General features: G+C 38.8%; 1 protein-coding gene across 3 annotated transcripts in view; it reads left to right on the top strand.

Moving 5' to 3' along the window:
* Positions 1-16,904, top strand: part of CAV1 (caveolin 1) — a 35,357-nt gene extending 18,453 nt beyond the window's left edge. For all 3 annotated transcript variants that reach the window (XM_045847967.1, XM_045847983.1, XM_045847975.1), the window contains exon 3: positions 14,708-16,904. In XM_045847967.1, the coding sequence (XP_045703923.1) occupies positions 14,708-15,049 (342 nt within the window). In that variant the 3' untranslated portion in view covers positions 15,050-16,904. The remainder of the gene's footprint in view (positions 1-14,707) is intronic.
* The last annotated feature ends 4,723 nt before the right edge of the window (positions 16,905-21,627 follow it).

Below are 21,627 nucleotides of genomic sequence, written 5' to 3'. Positions count from 1 at the left end.
ATCAGTCTTCCCTGTCATTAGCCACTTTTTGTCCATTCTTTTACCAAAATTATTGTGACTGGCTTAAAATAAATGAATGCAACAAATTCAGGCAATTACTAACCCTTTAGCTAAATAATAACGTATTCAGATTTTTTTTTCTTAAAGGAGATTTTATTAGCTTGGTGTTCTTGTAAACAGGACAGAGAAATATAACATAGTAAATGGCAGCATTCAGGAATCCATTCATTTATTCAACAAATATTAATTTAGTACCTACTACATTCCAGGGAGCAGTCTAGTAGCAGAAAAGAATCACACATACACACACACAATATGTGTGTGATGGGCTGGATGAAAAAGAAGTCCAGGTGAGAAAAGGGGTAGAGACCAGAAAAAAGTCTTTGAAGAAAGAATATTTAGGTTAAAACATTACAAAAAACTCCAAGTTAGACAAGTAAAGAATGATAGAAGGAGTGATCTCAGTAAAACGAACAGCAAGTAGAAGGTTCTGAAGCAGGACAGGTCTTGGCCCATTGTCCTGGGAGAAGTTATTCGAGATTCCAGTCTAAATTTAAGAGGTTAGTGATTTGGGAAGGTGCAAATAAGCGACTTCTTCTATTGCCTTAAAAGTAAGGGAGTGAACCGTGGAAGGACATCACCCCTATGTCATAATGATTCCTAAGTGACCTTCAGCAGCCACAGGCTGTCTGTATTTTATTTGCACTGTCCCCTTTTCAGTGACACGTAGCCATCTCATCAACCCTGTCCTGGCTCTGAGTTTTCATTTCACTTATTCCATCCCCAAAAAGTAGGTGCTTCATAAATAATGAATGAACAAATGAACTGACAAGGCCAAATACTAAAGAAATAAAATAAAATAAAATAATGTAGTAAACAAGCAAGCATTCTAGGCTACAAATATTTCTAAATTTCAGCTTCTGTCTCATTATATCATATTCTGCTTTTCCAAACCAGGGGTTTTCAACTGGGGATAATCCACCCCCCCATCCCTCCTAGGGAACATTTGGCAATATCTGGAGGAAATCTAGTGGGTACTACTGGCGTCTAGTGAATAGATGACAGGACTGCTACAGTGCACAGGACAGCAACCCCCAATGACAAAGTGCCAATAGTGCCCCAAAAAGAAACCCTGCAGTAGAACTTGGGGGCTGTGTCTCAAGAGCCATATAATTATCTGTGATTATCTCTGCTTGGACCTTACAAGAGCATTGATATAGATCCTCTTCCTCACTTGCCAAGCAACTTTCAAACCTTCAGAGATTTATTTCATTCATTTTCTGTTTAATAAACAGACTCAAAGCACTGAAGGGAAAAGTAATCCAACAGTGAGGTAAGATGAAAGCTACTAGCAACCCTACTTTGACTTAACTGGATGGTAGGAAACCACCTCTGTCATCAGGAACTGAACTGTAGAAACTAAAAATAAGTTAATAGTGTTTAAAAAGCTATGGTTAAAACAAATGTTTATGAGGACCAATTGGTAGCCTGAAAATGGTGAAGACCATTCCATTTCTTATGTCTTTGATAGAATGGGAAGTGTTTTTATTTTCTTTAGTGCAATAATCATTCATATTTGTCCCATGACACACCCAGAAGTTTAAAGAATAATAAACTCCCAAGTGTAAAAAGAATTTTGTGAGCAAGTGAGGCCTCTAGATGAATCCTTATAGGTGCATGTTTGGATAAAATAAGATTCCCATGCATTAAACAATACAGGACTTTTCTATTTGGGAAGAGAATTTCAACACTTTGAAGGGCTATCATTATTTCTCCTCAAGGATGGCAACAGAAGCACCCCCCAAATATTGCTCCTCCCTGTTCAAATTCAGTGCTCCTATCACTAGCCTTCATGTGGCCTATTTTTGCACTGTTTACAGTTCCATGTCAATTGTTCGGTGACACTCAACAAGTGTCTCCAAATTGATATCAGAAGCCTGAAGATTTAAAAAGGGATCTAAAGATATGCAGCCTGCTTTGTACTGAGCCATCCACTTTTTGTGATAATGAAACTTAGGTGCTTTTTCTGATAATAAAAATGTGAGGCCATGTGAACAGGAGAGATGGTTCCAGGTCCCTGAAGAAGGCTCGTGGCAAGCTGGTCTCAAGTGCACCAAATGTGGTGTTTATTCCCACCTAGGATCTCCATAAGAAAAGTTGGGCAGCCTGCTCAAGGAGTAGGAACCCTGATACCACTGTCATTGGGGATAATTTTTAGCAATTTCAAAGGGATGTGTATATATTCACTTCCTAGCATGCCTTAAAAAGGAACAAACTGTGTGGCTTAAAACAACAGAAATTTATAGCCTCACAGTTCTGGACGCTAAAAGTCCAAAATCAATGTGTGAGCAGCAGCGCCATATTCCCTCTGTAACATATAGAGGAATCCTTCCTTTTTTTCCCTAGTTGCTGGTGGTTTGCTGGCAATCTTTGGCATTCTTTGGCATTCCTTGGCTTGCAGCTGCATAACTCCAGTTATATGCCTTTCTCCCTTTGTGTCTTCATTGCCATCTTCCTATAAGGACTCCAGCCACATTGGGTGGTAGGCCAACCCTACTCCGGTATGACCTCATTCTAATTACATCTGCAAGTCCTGTCACATTCTGAGGTGCTGGGGATTAGTCCTGCAACATATCTTTTTGAGGAGGATACAGTTCAATGCATAATAGGATGTAAACTAAGAATGTATATATTTGTTATCAAAATAGAAAAATTTAGCTTAAATTTTCAAGGTATAATACAAACCCTAGAGTAATTCATTCTCCTTTCTAAAAACAAAAGATGGGGAAACCTAGAAGTTACCTTTGTACAAAAGGAAAGTAAAAATCAAGCAGAAAAGGGAATTCACCCAAAGTAAATAAAATCCCATCTAATTGGTGTTGGAGCCACTCTCTGACATACACAGGCAGTCAGCCAGTGGGGGCATCTTCTCCCCCAGGGCATATTTGGTCGCTTTGTGCCTCATGTTCGTAATAAACTCCAGAAGGCTGACGCACTTGCTAGAGGTGATCTAAACCTTGCTCACTTAAAGGCAGAATGAAAAATAAGCATCCTCAATGAAACAATTTCAGGAATGGTCTCAAGTGCCAGGAATGCCAGGAGGTTCTCTTTTTCCAAAATATCTCTTCTGTCCTCCCAATGCTTGTTACTGTGATCTCTGACATGTTCCCACTTCTGGTCGGGGTATCTGGGCCAAAGCTCATGATGTAGCCCTGACCACTGCCCCAGGCAATGCCATAAACATTTTGCTTAAGTTATTTAATACACAGAACAATCCTATTCAGTAGATACTATTATAAGTGTATTTTTCAGATGAGAAGCTAAGGCAGAAAGGATGAGTAGCATATGTGATATAACACAACAGAGCGGGGATTCAAACCCAGCCCTCATGCTATCAACCAGGTATTCATACTGTTTTGCAAAAGTAGTAAACAACACAGTGATTAACCTGCTATCATGCCCATCAGGTCCCCTCATCTAGCAGAGAATGAAGCCCAAGGCAGCTTTGGTTTCTCAAAGTGTCCTCCTTAGACCACCAGAATGAAAATAGGGGGACAGGGTACAGATTCCTGGACCCTACCCTTAGAACACTATACAGAATCCTAGGAATCTTCATTTTAACAAACATCCCCAGAAAATGCTTGAGTACTTATATGTTTCAGAACCACTGGCCGCAAACGAATAAGGAGAAGATACAATGTTGCGGTAAACCAGGAAAAGCCAGGGAGAGATGAGAAGGCAGTGGGGACGGTGGTCAGTGAAACAAAGTAAGGGCCCTGGCCAGAGAGAAGTTCGGTTGCTGGGGAGTGAGAATAATGCTGAACATTTGACAGCAGAAAAAGGCCAGCAGCATCCCCTTACTTGGATTGCACACCCTTTCCTGGTAGAAATGGTTATTTGCCAAGGTAGGGAAGGTATTTTCTATTAGTTTGGGTGCAGGCAAGGGAAAGCATGCGGGTTCAGAAATCCCTACATGACTTCGAATGAACAGGGTTGCGTAAACAGAATGAGGTGTGGAGTTGAAAAGGGCTGTGTGATGGCAGGAGAACTAATTGAGGAACCAAGAGACCTAAGTTCTGGTTTGGTCCAGTCACTGATTACAACCTCCCTGAAGCTGTCTCCTAGTCTGTAAAATGGAGGAAATAACACCTGCCTTCTAGGTCCTTCATGTACAGGATATGATGTGAACTCATGAAGGCATATAATGCCTATAATATAAATTGTTATTCTGAGAACTCTGTAAAAGTCTGCCTCAGAATCTATCTGCCCCATTGATGCCTGGAATCCATTAATGACACATAAAGGACAATTGACAATGATGTTCTGCTTTGCTCTGCACATCTACATGTACCCCTGCCAAAAAAAGAAAACATAGTTACCCAAATTCATTCTGAAGTAAAAATTACTTCAGGCCTCCTTTTCTGAACTGGGGACACACAGAGAAACACACAAGAAAACACCAGACAAGTGTAACCAAAAAACAATTTACTCCCCTCACCATACCCCCTCCCCATTGGGGTGCCCTGCCTATGCCTGAGAACCCCTGCAGGGATGAGCCTGGCTGCTCCTCTAGCTCCCCTACTTCATCCCAGCTTCCTCTTTGAGGTCCTCCCTCACCATACTCCAGTGTGCCCCCTATTTTGGGGCCAGGCCTACACAATTGTAATTATTCAGATCAATAGAGCAAAACCCAACCAAGCAAAAACATGCTTTAATAAATATTTTCTAATTTTTTTTTCTGAAAAATGAAATCTTCTGATTTGAATTTCCCCCTCTTTGGTAGGCTTTCCATGTTGTCCAGGTCACCTCAGTGATAACCAACTCTTTACTTCGCTTTGGTCAGAATGGTGTTATAGAGCTACGGTGAATAAGAAGATCGTTTTGGATAAAATGGGATATCAAAATTTAATTAATTAAAGTACACTTGTGATACCAGGCAAAGAATTCATAGGAGACAATATGCTAATTAGTGCAATGTTATGTATTCCCACACCTTTTTCAGAAGACACTTATATAGCTCCTTTAAAATATTACACATATTAAGGAAATATTTATTTGCTGATTAATAAGTGCATAGTACTACTTATTGTGGAGGATACCAAGATGGGAGCAACGAGCACAAACCTGCCTTAAGTTCTGGTTCAGTCCAGTTTTTTATTAGTCAAGTGAATATTTGCTTAGTGGGAAAAATAAAAGACTATTTCCTACTCTTATTATGAAGATAAACTAGAACCTCACAAGTTTGTGAGCAAAAGCAGATGAATGGGCACTATAAATGTAAAATATCATTATTCTAAGGCCTCTGTAATGCCTGGGAAGCAACAAGAGGGAGGCCAGTCCCAATGGAAAGACTCAAAGGCTCCAGCTGGCAGCCCAGGCCAGGGACTGCAGGTCCCCCTGCACCCTGCCTCCTGCACCCAAACCTCTGGTCTTACTCACAGAGCTAAGTAAACACCCACATTCTACCTTCTCCAGCTTGAAACCCTGATTAGCAATGCAGCCTTCTCCCTCCATCCTCAAAAGATAATCATTCCCTCCATCCTCAAAAGATAATCATGTGCTCTTGTGCAAGGTAAACTGCCTAGTATCTGCCACTCCAAGGCAGCCTAAGAACATGTCAGTGTTCCCTCCCAGGCTTACATGTTTGCTAAGGCTGCATGTGGATCCTCTGGGAATCCAAGTAATTGCAGGCATTAACAACACAATCCAGGCTGCCTGTTTTCAGTCAGGGCTGTAAGAACACTGCAGCCTTTTCCCTAATAAACACATGGGTATTTGCCCTTGCCCCTGACAAAACCCATAGGCATTAGAGAAAAGTTCCTGTGTTCTGGTAACATTTAATTGTGCTAGTTCTCAACCTTCTCTACACCCACACACTCATGCACATTTATTCCATTGACTTCAAAGGCTGCTCAACATGTTGGAAATGTGTGTGAGAACAGCGAAGGGAGTTTGAAATGTCCAGTCCCTTTTTCTGAATGTCTGGGCTTGGTACACAAATCAGGATTACAGAAGTGCTTATTGATTTTTAAAAACATGCATTTGTTTATATTTGTTTAGAATCATGAAAATAAACCCAGATCTCTATGCCAGTTTGTATGCTTTTCATAATAAGTAACCGCCATTCACCCTTCTCCAATAATACATATTTATAGGCTTAAATTGGGAAAAGCTTTTCAAAAAGAATTTCCACTCTTTATTCACCAACTCCCAGATGTCATCCAGCATATGAGGAGCTCGCAGAAAGGAGCAGGAAGCCAACCCGGGCTTCCAGGGAGCAAGGGAGAACAACAGCATAGACCAAAGCAATGGTCGTTAAATTGAAAGGAGCATGGCATGCTCTTGACTTTTGTATTAAAAGAAGGAGAAATTTTGTTAAACATAAGATTCCCCAGGCACTACCCCAGATCTGAATCTGAAATGGGGCCTAAGCATCTGTATTTTTGATAAGCACCCACACTCACCCCACAGTTGATCCTTTGCCATGCTGCCCCTGCTGAGAACCCCTGGAAAATGGGGACCCCTGTGATAGTGCATTACAATCAGGAGTAAAGCAATTTTCAACCAGTGTGCTGCAAGAATTTTTAAAACATGCAACCCTTGACTATTGAATCAGGGGCATTGACCTCTTTTCCCTTAGATTGTCAGATAAAAAAAAAATGACAACGACCAACACAACTATAGCTGTTTGGTGTGAATGAATCAAAATTATACCTATTTTTGGTCAGATCATATATTCTTGATGTGCCACAGAATTTTAGTAATTAGTTTATTTGTGTCATGAGATTTTTAAAAATGTTGAAAATCACTGATCTAGTACTGTTGAAAGTTAGTTCAATGACTAACGTGAATGTCATAACTTTCAGGTTAGTCTTTGAAATCAGGTGTCAAAATGAACAGATGTACACTTTCTTTTTTTGATTGTTTACTTTTTAATTTTGTTTAGTTTTTTTATATTTTAAGTACATTTTATTGATTATGCTATTATAGTTTTCCCAATTTTTACCCCTGTGTCCCCCCTCTGCCCTGTACCCCCTTTTTTTCACCCCCTCCAGTATTCCTGCTCCCTTAGTTCAGGTTCATGGGTTGTACTCACAAATTCTTTGGCTTCTCTGTTTCCTATATCATTCTTAACCACTCCCCATCTCTTTTATGCCTACCAATTATGCTTCTTATTCCTGTACCTTTCCCCCTTCTTCTTCCCCTCCCCTTCCCCACTGAAAACCCTTCATGTGATGTCCATTTCTCTGATTCTGTTCCTGTTCTAGTTGTTTGCTTAGTTTTTGTTTTTGTTCATTTTTTTAGGTTCAGTTGCTGATAGTTGTGAGTTTGTTGTCCTTTTACCGTTCATAATCTTTGATCTTCTTCGATTTCTTAGATAAGTCCCTTTAACTTTTCATATAATAAGGGCTTGGTGATGATGAACTCCTTGAACTTGACCTTATCTGGGAAGCACTTCATTTGTCCGTCCATTCTAAATGAAAGCTTTGCTGGGTAGAGTAATATTGGATGTAGGTCCTTGCCTTTCATGACTTCAAATACTTCTTTTCAACCCCTTCTTTTGATTTTGTTATGCTTTTGAATAAGAAGCATAATTGGTAGGCATAAAAGAGATGGGGAGTGGTTAAGAATGATATAGGAAACAGAGAAGCCAAAGAATTTGTGAGTACAACCCATGAACCTGAACTAAGGGAGCAGGAATACTGGAGGGGTGAAAAAAGGGGTACAGGGCAGAGGGGGGACACAGGGGTAAAAATTGGGAAAACTATAATAGCATAATCAATAAAATGTACTTAAAATATAAAAAAACTAAACAAAATTATAAAGGTTTCTTTTGAGAAATCAGTTGATAGCCTTATGGGTACTCCTTTGTAGGTAACAGTCTCTCCTTATCTTTAATCTTGGGTAACTTAATGATGTACCTTGGTGTTTTCCTCTTTGGGTCCAACTTCTTCAGGACTCTCTGGGCTTCCTGGACTTCCTGGAAGTCTATTTCCTTCACCAGATTGGGAAAGTTTTCCTTCATTATTTGTTCGAGAAGTTTTCTATTTCTTGCTCTCATTTTTCTTCTCCTTCTGGCACCCCTATAATTTGGATATTGGAACATTTAAAGTTGTCCCAGAGGTTCCTACACCTCTCTTCATCTTTCTGAATTCTTGTTTCTTCAGTTGGATGTTTATCTTTTCCTTTTGTTCCAAATTATTGATTTGAGTCCTGGTTTCCTTTCCTTCACTGTTGGTTCCCTGTATGTTTTGCTTTATTTCACTTTGGGTATGCATTTGTTCTTTCATTTTGTGACCCAGCTCAAACAGTTCTGTGAGCATCTTGATTACCAGGATTTTGAACTGTCCATCAGATAGATTAGCTATCTCTTCCTTGCTTAACTCTTTCACTGGAATTTTGCTCTGTCCTTTCATTTCAACCGTATTTCTTTGTCTCAGCACACTGGTCTGGTTGGTCCAGTTGGCTGTTTCTTTAATTCCTTGGTTGTCAGAGTTCCATGCAGTTTGATTTTCTGGCACTTCTGGTTGTTTACTGTTTTTAGATTGGTTGTTATCCTCATTTTGGTTGTTCAAGGAAGCGAAGGGTTTCTACCTATGCCTCCATCTTGGCTGGAACTCAGATGTACAGTTTCTGTGCTAACCAACAGAAAATAGTTACTGCACCACTTAGGAATGCTTTCTGCGATAGGCAACTAAAAATCTAAATAGCTCTGGCTGAAAAATAAGTGTGTATATGTCACATCAGGAAAAGTCCTGAGATGAACAGCTATTGGCATTGTTTTTACAGCTTGATAATGGCAAAAGTAGCACCTTTTATTCTTTTGACCTTTTAATAATGCATGTTACCTCATGGTCACATTATGATTTCTTTAAATTAAGGCTACATACCATATTCTAAGCAGAATGAAAGAGGCAAAGAGCCCCACTATATGTTTCTGTCTCTTTGCAGAAGGAAGATAAAGTTTTCTTTGAGGTCCTGCCCAACAGATTTCCACTTAGATCTCATTGGCCAAAATTGGGTCACATGCCTACCATAAATCAATCACTCACCAAGGAGACTAACATTACCATGGCAATATAAATCAGCTATGGCTTATCTCTGAGATCAAAGAATTGTTGCTGTTACCTGATAATGAAGATTCTGTTGGCAGAGAAGTAGAACTGTAGATGTCGGACAGACAACACACAAGTCTTCTGTAAACATCTTATGTGTTGTTATTTATGTTTCTTATATATACAACACAATCACAGTTTCTACTAAGAGTTTAAAAGATAATCTCCCATAGAAACATAATATGCAAGCATCATTGTTTATGAAATCCTAGATGTACCTAAAGTTTTCTTCTTGAAAATTTCTTATTCAGAAATAAAATATTCAGATTTTGAGACACAAAATGACCCCATGCATTTTTTTTTAATCTTGTGTCCATGTAAAGTGTTTTTTAAATATTGCCATCAGATATATTTAACAAGATGAAATCCTCTGAGGCTTCCTGTATTAGCCCAGTCTTGTCAAAACATAACAAGACAGATAGTTTTTCCTGACGTCTGCTGCAAGATTGTTAACTTACGTTTCTGAAACTGTAGCATCATAGGTCATTGTTGCACAAAGGTATTTGATGCCATTTATTAAAATCTAGTAATATAAATTGTTAACTTCTTGTAAAACATCTATTAAGACACAGACATACTACTAAAGCACATTTATGCCTTTGATCTTAAGATCTACATAATGATTCTTGCCAGAAGTACAACTTGTACCACAGACTACAGAACAGAAAATCAGTTCTTGGAGCAGTAGCTCAACTTCATCTGAGGGATCCTATTCTAAGAAACTAAATAACATATGCACTTCTTATGTCTTTGTTTGTTTTTGTTTTTAAAGCAAATCTCAATTTCCTGTTCTGCTCCAAATATATGTGACCAGGTAAAGTTCTGCTCCAGGTCAGACCTGCCCTCCTATAAGGTATAAGAGGAGTGAGTCCCTGAGCAAATAGAACTTCAGAGTGATAGTTTTGATGAGGAGTAAATCAAACCAATGATGCATGGAAACCACGAGCACATTGGAGATTGTCAGAGAGAGACACCACCATTCTCTCAACAATAGACCTGCAGGACCTCTTGAGAGCAAGATGATGTTCACAGATGCAAGCAAGCCTAGATGCCTTTTGCATTGGCTATAGAATGCAGCAGCCAGACTCACTGAAGATATGTGGTGGTAGCTGAAGTAGTAATGGAAGAGCCCAGGACAGTTTCTAAGCCTGAATTCCAATACTGAGTCTGCCCTTAAATGGAAAGGTAACCTTGACGCAGCCATATGACAACTTTGGCCACCAATTTTTCTATCTCAAAATGAGACTCCATTTCAGCTTGAAATATCTATGAATCTGCTGAAGCAATTATACTTTGATTGATGTGGAATTTTGAACTTCCTTAAATGGAATAACTGATTACTAGCAGAACTTTTAGGGTTCAGTGCCTTATCAATATATGTAAAAAGGTACAATGAAGATATTTTAGTTTAAAATTTTCCTCCAGTTTTCTTCACCTGGGATAGATGTACAGAAATGTCTGTGCTCATGTTGTGAAAAGGACATTCTCCCAACCTTACACAAAGATACCTTACAAGTCAATGTCTCTTAGAAGGTAATTAGAGACTTACAGGAAACCTAGAGATATGAATGGGGTAGGCAGAGAAGGTACATCAGGAGAGAGATGTAAGTTCCTAGGGAAATTGTGTGAAGCACAGGGCTGGATCTATGCCTGGGAATCAGGAAGTTAGAGTTCTAATTTCAGCTTTTCCACTGATTCACTTGGGACCTTGAGAATGTCTGGCTCATTTTAATTGTTTTGTGCCTCAGTTTCCTTATCTGCCAATTAGAGTGAGAGTCCTTGGCTAGGTGCCCAGGATTGCGAGAACATACTGTGCAGGGCCATGAAAATACAACCAGTCCCCAAAATGGAAAACATCCTAGTTACTAGAGGTCCTAACTTAAAATGGAAATGTTAACAAGACTAATTCCTTTAATAATCAAAATGTGAATGTGTTAGGAAGCATATCTATCTGGGTGAAAATTAAGCAAATAAAACTATTATAAGGATGTGTCACCCGGGAATACATAAGCAAAAAGAGATCAGACCTGAAGAGGGATACGTTCTAGGTTTGCTACTTGGCATTTATGTGACCTTGAATAATTTCTTAACCTCCCCCTGTATCCTCATTTGTAAAATGGGAATAATGGCATTCACCTCAGAGGGTTGTGGTAAAGACAATTATAAATGGAAGTTAGTTCTTTTGAGCCACTGGTGGGGTTTGAATTCACAGCCACTGTGTACTTTGCAGTTGATGGTTTCTTTTGTTACAATTTGTCACCCAGACAATTTTAGTCACCCAGAGCAAGGAATTTTTAACACTATCATCTACTGAGCATTTATGATATAGTAGTGCTCTATTCCCATGCTAAGGACTTTACTTAAATTATCTCATGTCCTCCTCTCAGAAACCTATTACTATTCCTGACACAAAAGTGGAGGTAGAGAAAAACCAAGCTTTATTTCTGGCTTCATTGTCTTTCCTTATCCTGCCTTGCTTTCTTTTTCTCATCTACATCTAATTGGCTGTTAGTATTCTCTTAAGGCACCTTAATTTTTCAAGACTAAAGCAGCAACTGACTGCATATGTTTATTTAACATGTTATTTTTGTCATGTTGCTGTCCAACCCTAGAGACCTGCTCTAAATTCCCTTGGATATTTGAGAATAAATCATGCTCACTGGCAGGCTCTGGAAAGAATTGAAAAAAGCCATCCCGAAATTTTCTAAGCAACTTAAAGCTTTAGGAATTCCATTATGGTCATTGCTAAAAAGCATTTACATTTATGCATAGAAAAATAAAGTTATTATCAAGAAATCTTATACACAGGCATATGTTCAGAAATCTTCACTAATAATCAATTGTATATATGATGTATATGACCTTGTGGTAATGCTGTCCTCAGACACCGCACTATGGAATTCTTTCAGTTACCAGAAAGGTTAAATTTAGCAAGTTCTTTGTTACTAATTGTGTAATTAATAACTGTGAAATACTAAAATTTGCCTCAGAGAAGCTTTTAAAATATTTTTTAAAGCAAGGTGATATTGAAGAAAGAATCAATACCTTTGAGGCCAGATTCAAAACTCAAATCCACCTCTTATTTAACTGCATAATTTAACATTTTGAACCTCACATTTTTCTATAAAATGGAATTATTACCCACTTTCTGTGAGTTAAATGAGAATAGTGTCTGATCATAACAGCCAATTGACAAATGTTCGTAACTCTCTCTTCCCATGGAAAAGAATCTCAGGGCAGGTGTGCTTCAAGTCTGTTCTGTAAAGAGATAGGAAATCTCTGCTGCAATAAAGTCCTTCCCAAACTCCACTGGTAACAGACTCTTTATTTTCAAATAAAAGTAATGTACTTTTGTACATTGTATACTCAAAACACATATACCCATTTCAGGGCATTTATGGGCCACTATTGCCCCCATCCTTTGACCCAAAGTGTGAATGCCTGCTTTAGTGTATTAATTTTGACTTCACCAAATCCCCTTACAAAACAAAATTATATTAAAAATAAAATTATCTGGGTATCTTGTAGTTGAATGAAGGAAAACTGCAGGCCTTTATTTTTTATAGTTTTGGGAAAGTGCAGTGTTAGAACAAAACCCCATAGTAGATAACTAAGTAAATTGTATAGAAACTTCATTAAAGGGCTGATCTGACTTGCTACATATTTTGTACAACTTTTAAAAAACAAAAGTTAATATTAACTTCTGAGTCTAGATCTAAATGAGCAGAGAAAAATTAGAATGACAATAAATCTGTAAGGTCGTTTACATAATTGGGGACATACCATTTTTACATATTACTTTATTAGGACATTGAACAATAGATTGAGAAATAGGATGTTATAGAAAATATACTTTAACTACTGATAAGTATCATGCACTTTTTCCAAAAGATGTTTTATTGCATTGACTCCAGGATGGCTTCTTGGCACTGAGAGCCTCCGTGGAATCACCAAGTTTTTATTCCCTAATCCTAAACTTGGCTGTAATGTTGCTGCTAGCAGTCATCAACTTGTTTGGGGATCTATTTTTGATCTGTTCATATATCTGCCCACACCAAGCAGTTGAGCTGGCTCTGTCCCACTCTTTTGGGAGTAATTTTTTTAATCCTATGCTTCAGTTTTTGTCTATATAAATCCTTCCAGAAGGATAAAATCTTCTGAGAATTAATTGTTTAGGTGAGCATGTACTATGAGAGAGAATGTTATTGAGGAAAGGGTCAAATTTGCATTCTGGCCCTACCTTCGTAAAATGATAACCTACGCTCCCGGATTGGTTTGTAACCCCAGATGGCATGGAAACAATGGATGAAGTAGCATTTAGTAACTACTAAGTGCTATGTGACTGCAAACTCATTTGATTACTACCTAGTGGTCACCCTAAAGGACTACTAGAGGATTCATTTAGGGAGGATGACTGATATTTGCATCTATCCTTATTAAAAACTTTACTGTTTGTTTAATTAAAAAATGAAGTTCTCTCTTAACATTTTAAACTGCCTTCCTTCCTAACTTTCCTCTTGCTGTTAATGTCACCCCTATTCTCCCTAGAAAGCAAATTAAAAACTCAAAACTCATTTTAGGTTTTCTCTTTGCCAACCTTGAAGTAACCAAGCTCTATGGATTCTTTCTTTAACATCCCTAAAATTTATTCTTCTCTTTTCTTCTTTTCTACATCACTACTATTTCAGTTGTGACCCTCTCATTTCAAACTTGGGACATAGCAATAATCTCTCTGCCTTGAGTCTCTTTTTCTTTTCCCCAAACCTTCAGCTGAATTTGACACAGCTGAATTTGACAGCTGTGTCAAATTCATCTTGATAAATGACTTGCACTCATTGTGGCTGCAGGCTGCATTCTCCTGCTTCAACATCTTTAATAGACTCCCCCCGCCCCCACATCCCCCCACACACTGTATGTAAAAAATATGGAGTCTAGCCTCAACCTGCCATTTCAGCCATGGCCACACAGGTCTATCTTCCCGTGGCACTTACTGTGTTATCCTTCCTTATTCCTGGAGCCTTGCTTACACCAGTTCCAAGGTCCCTTCTTTCCTCTCCAAATCATACCCCATTTCCCATGCTTTGCTCAAGACCCACCACCCCACAGCTCACAATGATCTAATTTACTGAAGAAATTCTAACAGTGGAATATTCAAAGAGTCAGTAATCAATTAACTAACTACGCCTTAACACTGTGTGTGTAGTTGTCTCAGAGTGCAATTAACTTAGATCATGTCATTTACTGAGCACCTATGATACTTATCCATGTTGCCAGGTTTTATTTGAAGGCAGGAATTTTACCATATCCATTTGGTTTCCCCTAGAGCATGGTTCTCAATCTTTCATATGATCAAGAAACAACTGGAAAACATGTTAACAGTTCTGGTTTCCAGCCCCAGAGATGCAGTAAGATCTGGGTGGGGCCCAAATATCTGTTTTCCTAAGAAGTTCAAAGTGATGGTGATGCTACTGGGTGCCTTCAAACATCTCATATTATGCATAAAACTCTCTTAAATATTTATGGATACTCAGTAGTGGTTTTTTCTCCTTTCTTCTATTTCAAGCTCATATTTTGTTATTTCTTCCTTTTAGATTGATTTTGAAGATGTGATTGCAGAACCGGAAGGGGCACACAGTTTTGACGGCATCTGGAAGGCCAGCTTCACTACCTTCACTGTGACGAAATATTGGTTTTACCGCCTGCTCTCTGCCCTCTTTGGAATCCCAATGGCACTTATCTGGGGCATTTACTTTGCTATTGTTTCTTTCCTGCACATCTGGGTAGTTGTACCATACATTAAGAGTTTCCTGATTGAGATTCAGTGCATCAGCCGTGTCTATTCCATCTGTGTCCACACCTTCTGTGACCCACTCTTTGAGGCTTTTGGCAAAATATTCAGCAATATCCGTATCAACATGCAAAAAGAAATATAAATAACTTTTTAAGGATAGAAGTATACCTGATTCTTTTTCTCCTTCTAATTTTCTTGGTGCCAATTTCAAGTTTTAAGTTGCTAGTATAGCAAAAATATATGAATGAATTTTTCTGACTGATAACCAAGAAATCATTCTTTCAGTTTTTATAACTATTATTTGTCTCTTCTGAGCTATTCATCTATTGTATTTGGTGATCAGAATTTTTTAAACCCATTTAAAATATTTTCCTTATATTTTTATTTGCATGTGGGTCATAGTGTTATTGTCTGAGATAGGAACCTGTTGCTGAAAGATAATTTGAGAGAAACATGAAGAACCAATGACCTCAACTGCCTATTCTAAAATGATCATTTTATGGTAAGGGAAGAATGCCAGGCTATGGCCACTGATTGTACAGGTATGTGACTGGTTCTAAACAAATTCTTCCCTCACCATCTAAAGTGTTAGTGGATTGCTGCCATTCATTTTAATGATCCAGTGGGATCTAGTGATCTTCATCAAATTAGAAAATGTACTCTGCATTCACTAATGCCTTACCTTTCTTTAAATTTTAACCTGTGATATTTTCTGTGCTTGAATATTTTGTTACATAGAAAATGACACTTAAGTGCCTTCCTGTTTTTCATATTTTCCTTCCCAAATAGGGTCGGTCAAACTAGCCAACTTTAATTAGGTAAGCAACTTCCGTGGAAACCAAAATTAGAAAATTTATTACATTGTTCTCCACACTTATGTCTGACTCTGAGAAGTCAGATGAAGTTCATGTATGCACTTGATCATGCACCATCTTTATCCATATTGAGTATGGTCCACATCAGCTCCATAAAATGGATTAAGGTAGACAAATGAGACTAAGTCCTCTCTGGGCTGGCACAAGTAAAAACCAACTTTCCCTGCCTCTCATCAGCTGAATGAGGTCAGCATGTCTATTCAGCTTCGTTTGTTTTTGAGAATAATCAGACTTTCCTGACTCCAAACTAATCCATCACTGGGGTGTTTCAGTGGCTGAACATTGTGTTCTCTTTTCAGTTGATCAGTGGGCCTCCTGAGAAGGGCTCATAAAATGGAGGCCATTGTGTGAAACTGTCAGAGTTGTTGCAAGTGTGACCCCTTCAAAGTAAAGCACTTGCAACCATCTATTATGCTGTGACACATGGCCCCTATTCCTGCCAGGAGCTTTGGAGCTAATCCAAGCATCACTTTGCTCAGAGAGAAGATGGGGGAGGAGACAGTAATTAAAGACTGTAGTAGTTTTGCTGGAATAAAGTCAAATTCTTCTAAACTCAAACTGAGGAATGTTACCTGTAACCTGAGTCATACAGAAAGCTGCCTGGTGCCTCCAAAGGCTTTTTTATTCCCCCTGCTCATATTAAGATTCTGTCTTTGAGGAATTTACTTTTAACCTTCAGTTATGCTTTTACTTTTCATTTCATACACCTGTTGGAACTCTGTTTTACTTTTTCTTTTTGCCTCTTACAGTTTTCCCGAGATTTTATTTACCTAGCTGTTACCTACTTTGAACTTTTGCATTTAAAACAGACACTGGCAAGGACATAGTTTTACTTTTAATCTGTGTACGTACTACATGTACTATACTGCATACTTGTTAAGTGTAAAGATATTTTTATCTTTATATGGGGAAAATCACTTGGGAAATTGCTTTATGATTCAATCTGTAAACTGTGTATCCCAAGACATGTCTGTTCTACACATAATCTCAGTCCCTTGTGCAAATTATGTGCTGGTCCAAAGGTTGCTAAAATTTTATATGCCTACTGATATATTTTACACTTTTTTATCTTGCATGTCCTGTAAAGCTTATAAGTCTACACAATAAAAATGTTTAACAGTTCTACAGTCAGCTTTATTATTTTTCCCCAAAACAGATGTATATGTGTCAGTGCCTGTGTGTGTAGTGTCATGCATATAGTGAGTGTGCACATCTGTAGGGTGATTGTGGGGGGGTAGTAGTCTTCCACTTTTCAAATATTACCGTTGTAACATTGTAATCATTCCCGTGTAAGTGGGATCTTTCTTCAAAGGCCATTGCCATTCATGAGTTACTTTAGAAAAAAGTTATAATTCATAAGCAAGATTTAACAGTTTGCACAATGCTTTATTTTATGTCATCTAATGTGAGCCCCTAACAACTTTGTGTGATGGATATTCATAGTCTCCTTCAGTAAATGACACATAAGACATTTTGCCATGTCTTAACTGGAATTTTTTAAACAGCACATTTAGGAAACAATTATTTTTGGCCTTGGGTAAGTTTAAAATCAGAGCTTTTTATTTAGTCAATGTTCTCCAGAGAAATAGAACCAATAAAAAAATATATATGAAATTTATATGAATATAGAAAGAATAATATATATTTATTTTTCTCCAATTTTTCTCCAATAGTTACATAATAGTAGTTAAAACTTATAATAATCTCTGCTTACCAAGCATTATTCTATATAACTTAATATATTTGTTCATCTCATCCTCCCAATAACCCTATGTGGTATGTGCTATCATTATCATCTCAACTGTGCCGATTAGGAAATTTAGGCACAGAGAAGTAAAATAACTTGCCCAAGGTCACACAGACAGCAATTGACATGGAGATGGGCTCAGAGTCTGGGATCTGAACTGTTGCAATAAACCACAATTACTGGAACAACCAGAAACCAAGTTGTGTCTCTACTGAAAACAAGTAATGCAAATTAAAACATTTTCCTTCTAAAATCTAAAATTAAATTACTCTCATGGACTTACCCAAATTGAAGCTAATCAACAAAACAAATAGATGAGCCAAAGAGAACCAGAGACATGGAAATAAAGAAAAAAATTACAGTGACCAGAGGAATAGGGGAGAGGTATAATGGGGAAAGATGGGGAAGGGGAAAGTATAAAATATATATAGAGGACTCATGGGCATGGGCAATAGGATAGGGATTGACTGTGGGAGCAGGGTGGGGGTGCAGGGCAGGGGAGAGCAATGGGAAAAAGGTGGGACAACTGTAGTTGAACAAAAATTAAAAAATAATAATAAAAATAAATATTTAAATATAAGCATAATTTTTTACAACATAAAAAGTGTTTTGTAATAATGTATACTCTATCATATTATAGTTTAATGACTTTCAAGAGACTAAAATGCCCAAGCAACAAGTTAGTGTACAGACTCCTGGACAAAAACTTCAATGATGGAAAGAAACAAACTTTTTGAAATAATAAGATGACAGGATGGTGGTGGAGTTGGTAGATATTACACCCACCTCCACTCAGGACAAAACTAGAATTAAACAACTAAAATTAGAATTAGACAACAACTAAAATATAGAGCAAGCAACCTGAATAACAAACTGAAGACTAGCTGAAGAGAAGTCTTATAAACAAGGATTTACAGAAGCAACCAGACATCCCAGAAGAATGTGTCAGCTGAAGGAAGGTGCCCCCTGAGAAGTGTGGGGTTTCAACCTCAAGCCGGGCTCCCCAGTCCAGAGTATTAAAGCCAAGAAGAGGTGCCCACATAACATATGGCTGTGAAAATCAGCCAGGATTCTGTCTACCAGGGACAGCAGACAAGAGTCAGCTGGAGACTCAGGCATCTTCTTAAAGGGCCAATACACAAAATCTCATTCACAACCACTATCTCTGGGCTCCAGCAGATGAGGGACAGAGCAGACTAGTCACATGAGGAGAGTCTGGGGTCTGTGGCTCTGTAAGGAGAGCTTAAGGGAGAGCTGCCATGATCCCTTTGCCAAGTCACTCTCACACTGCAGATGCCACCATTATTTGACAGAGCACTCCCCTCCATAAGGCATTAGCCTGGGGGGGAGCAATAGCCCCACCCTCTGGACTCCTTCACCCCCCACTCTGAGGTGCTTGTGCCCTGTTGAAAATTCAGCTGCCTGGGCCAAAAGTCTAGTATGAATCAGGGATGTCAGTGACTAGGTTATGTGGCTTTGGGGTGGGAGGCATTTCCATTTCCCCAATTTCCCATGAACCTGACTGGTGCCTCCCCCTAACAGGAGATCTGCTAGCTCTACTCTCCAGGCTCCATTGTTTGGCTCCAGTCTGCCACAGTCTGGGCAGAATCCAGAACAGACTGAGTTATGTGGCTCTGGGGCAGGGGGCCACTCCATCCAAATTCCAGCAGCTCTGACTAAAAAGTCCCCTCACAGGAGATCCACTAGCACCATTTTCCTGACTCCTGGTGGCTCCACTCTGCTGAGATCAGGCTCCTGGCATAATCTGTAACAGACTAAATTGTGTGGCTCTAGGACAAGGGCCTTTTTCCCCTTGCACACTCAACCAGTGCAGAGTCCTACCTTCACACAGCCATATCTTGGTCTGTTTGGACCTGATAAATTTTGCTGGTCTCACCTTGATGAGTCTCTAAGACCTCACCCCACCACAAAGTTATGACAACACCCAGCAGGTGGCATGTAGACTTGGTAACCTCTGGGACATTTACTGAGTGGTTTCAGATCCAGCACTGGCACCAAGTTTGAACCTGTACCAAGCTGCTGAACACCACTCACCCCTACCTGGTGACTCACTAAGAACCTACTTCATGCAACTTGAGTACCATGAGAGGCTTTTTCAGTGACTGAGCTTAACAGGCAGCAAGTAGGTTGAGGCAAGCCAGTGTGTATCTTGGGGTGACTTAGGTGATTTGCTGACCTGTGCTCAAGCCCAGAACTGGTAAAATCTAGTCCTGGTGCATAGCTTGGTCCTCACCACACACACCCAGGCCCAGCAGAAGAAACCTCAAACCATAGATGACTTTGTAACTCCAAACAGGTTGCCCAGGACCATTCACAGGCAATGTCTGACTTTGGCTGGTACCAGAGTCCCTCCCAAATGGCTCCAGAAACAACACATCCAATAACCAGCCCCATGCAACATAAGAGCAGTATCCAATAAACCCCACAAACAATGTATCCAAAAGGACATCTCTGTAAGCACCAGACCATACTGAGGAAAATTCCACTTCATGTGGTCAGTACCTGCATAGCAGCTCATACACCATGGTTGGGGTTGATCCTCACAGTTGGCCAACCTGAGGGTGACCCTCAAGCATGAATGGGCCAATGGCAATCAAGAGTCCATTACAAAAGGAAGGCCCACATAACCACACAAGAAACATTCTTAGAGCGCCCAGCTCAGGTAATTAAGGAAACTGTGCCATGGGATCCTTAGAACAGTTACTAAATAAGGCTACTCTACAAAGACTGGGAGTCATTGCAGATATACTTAAAACATAGAAACAACACAAAGAGACAGCTAAAATTAGTAAACAAAGAAACATGTCTCAAATGAAAGAACAAAATAAGTCTCCAGAATAAGAGTTAAATAAAATTAAGGTAAGCATTTTATCAGATATAGAGTCCAAAAAAATGATTATAAGAATGCTCAAGGAATTTCATGAGAACCGTAACAGCATGAAAAAGGACATAGAAACCATAAAAAAGAGTCATACATGAAGAATACAATATCTGAAATGAAGAATACACTAGAAGAAATAAACCAGGGGTGTCAAACTCATTTTCACCAGGGGCCACATCAGGCTTGAGGTTGCCTCTAATCAAATATATAGGGTGGTTGAATTAATAAGAAAACATGACCCATATATATGTATCCTACAAGAGAACCACTTCAGATCAAAAGACACACAGATGACAGATAGTGGGGGCGTGGTTAGGAGGTGGAGGGACTGAGCAAAAAGGAGAGAGGACTCATGGACATGGATAACAGTGTGGTGATTGCTGGGGAAAGGGGGGTAAAAAAATGACTAAATGGTAATGGAAAAATATAATAAAGGTTTTAAAAATAAATTTTAAAAACACAGAGACTGAAAGTTCAGGGATGGAAAAAGATATTTCACTGGAATGGACCTAAGTGTCCATCGATAGACAGATAAAGAGGTGATACATATATGCAATAGAATATTACTCAGCCATAAAAAAATTGTCAAAGGACCCAAATAAACACTTCTCCAAAGAGAACATATACCAGTAGACATATGAAAATATGCACAATGTCACTAATCATCAGAGAAATGCAAATTAAAACCACAATGAGATATTACCTCATACCTGTCAGAATGGCTATCATCAATAAACCCACAAACAACAAGTTCTGGCAAGGATGTGAAGAAAGGGGAACCCTAGTGCACTATTGGTGGGAATGCAGACTAGTGCAGCCACTGTGGAAAGCAGTACGGAGATACCTCAAAAAATAAAAACCATCCATGTGTCCTTTATTATGGAGAGAACTGTACTTGAGCAACAATAAGAAAATGTGGAAAAAAAGAAACTAATATAATATTGTATGTCAACTGTAACTGAAAAATAAAAAATATTTTAAAAATTAAAAAAATAAAAGGACTGGATTTGAAAAAAAAATAAAAACTGAAACTGCATTATGACCCAGCGGTTCCACTTCTGGGAGTACTCATATATTGGAAGAAACCCAAAATAGTAATTTAAAAGAACAAAAGCACCCCTATGTTCATTACAGTGTTATCTACAATTGCCAGAATACAGAAGCAGCTCAAGTGTCTGTCAGTAGATGAGTGGATG

This window comes from Phyllostomus hastatus, unplaced genomic scaffold (genome assembly GCF_019186645.2).
Source record: "Phyllostomus hastatus isolate PE091 unplaced genomic scaffold, TTU_PhHast_1.1 phas_contig_118, whole genome shotgun sequence".
Lineage (NCBI taxonomy): Eukaryota > Metazoa > Chordata > Mammalia > Chiroptera > Phyllostomidae > Phyllostomus > Phyllostomus hastatus.
This window is presented reverse-complemented; position numbering and strand designations above follow the sequence as displayed.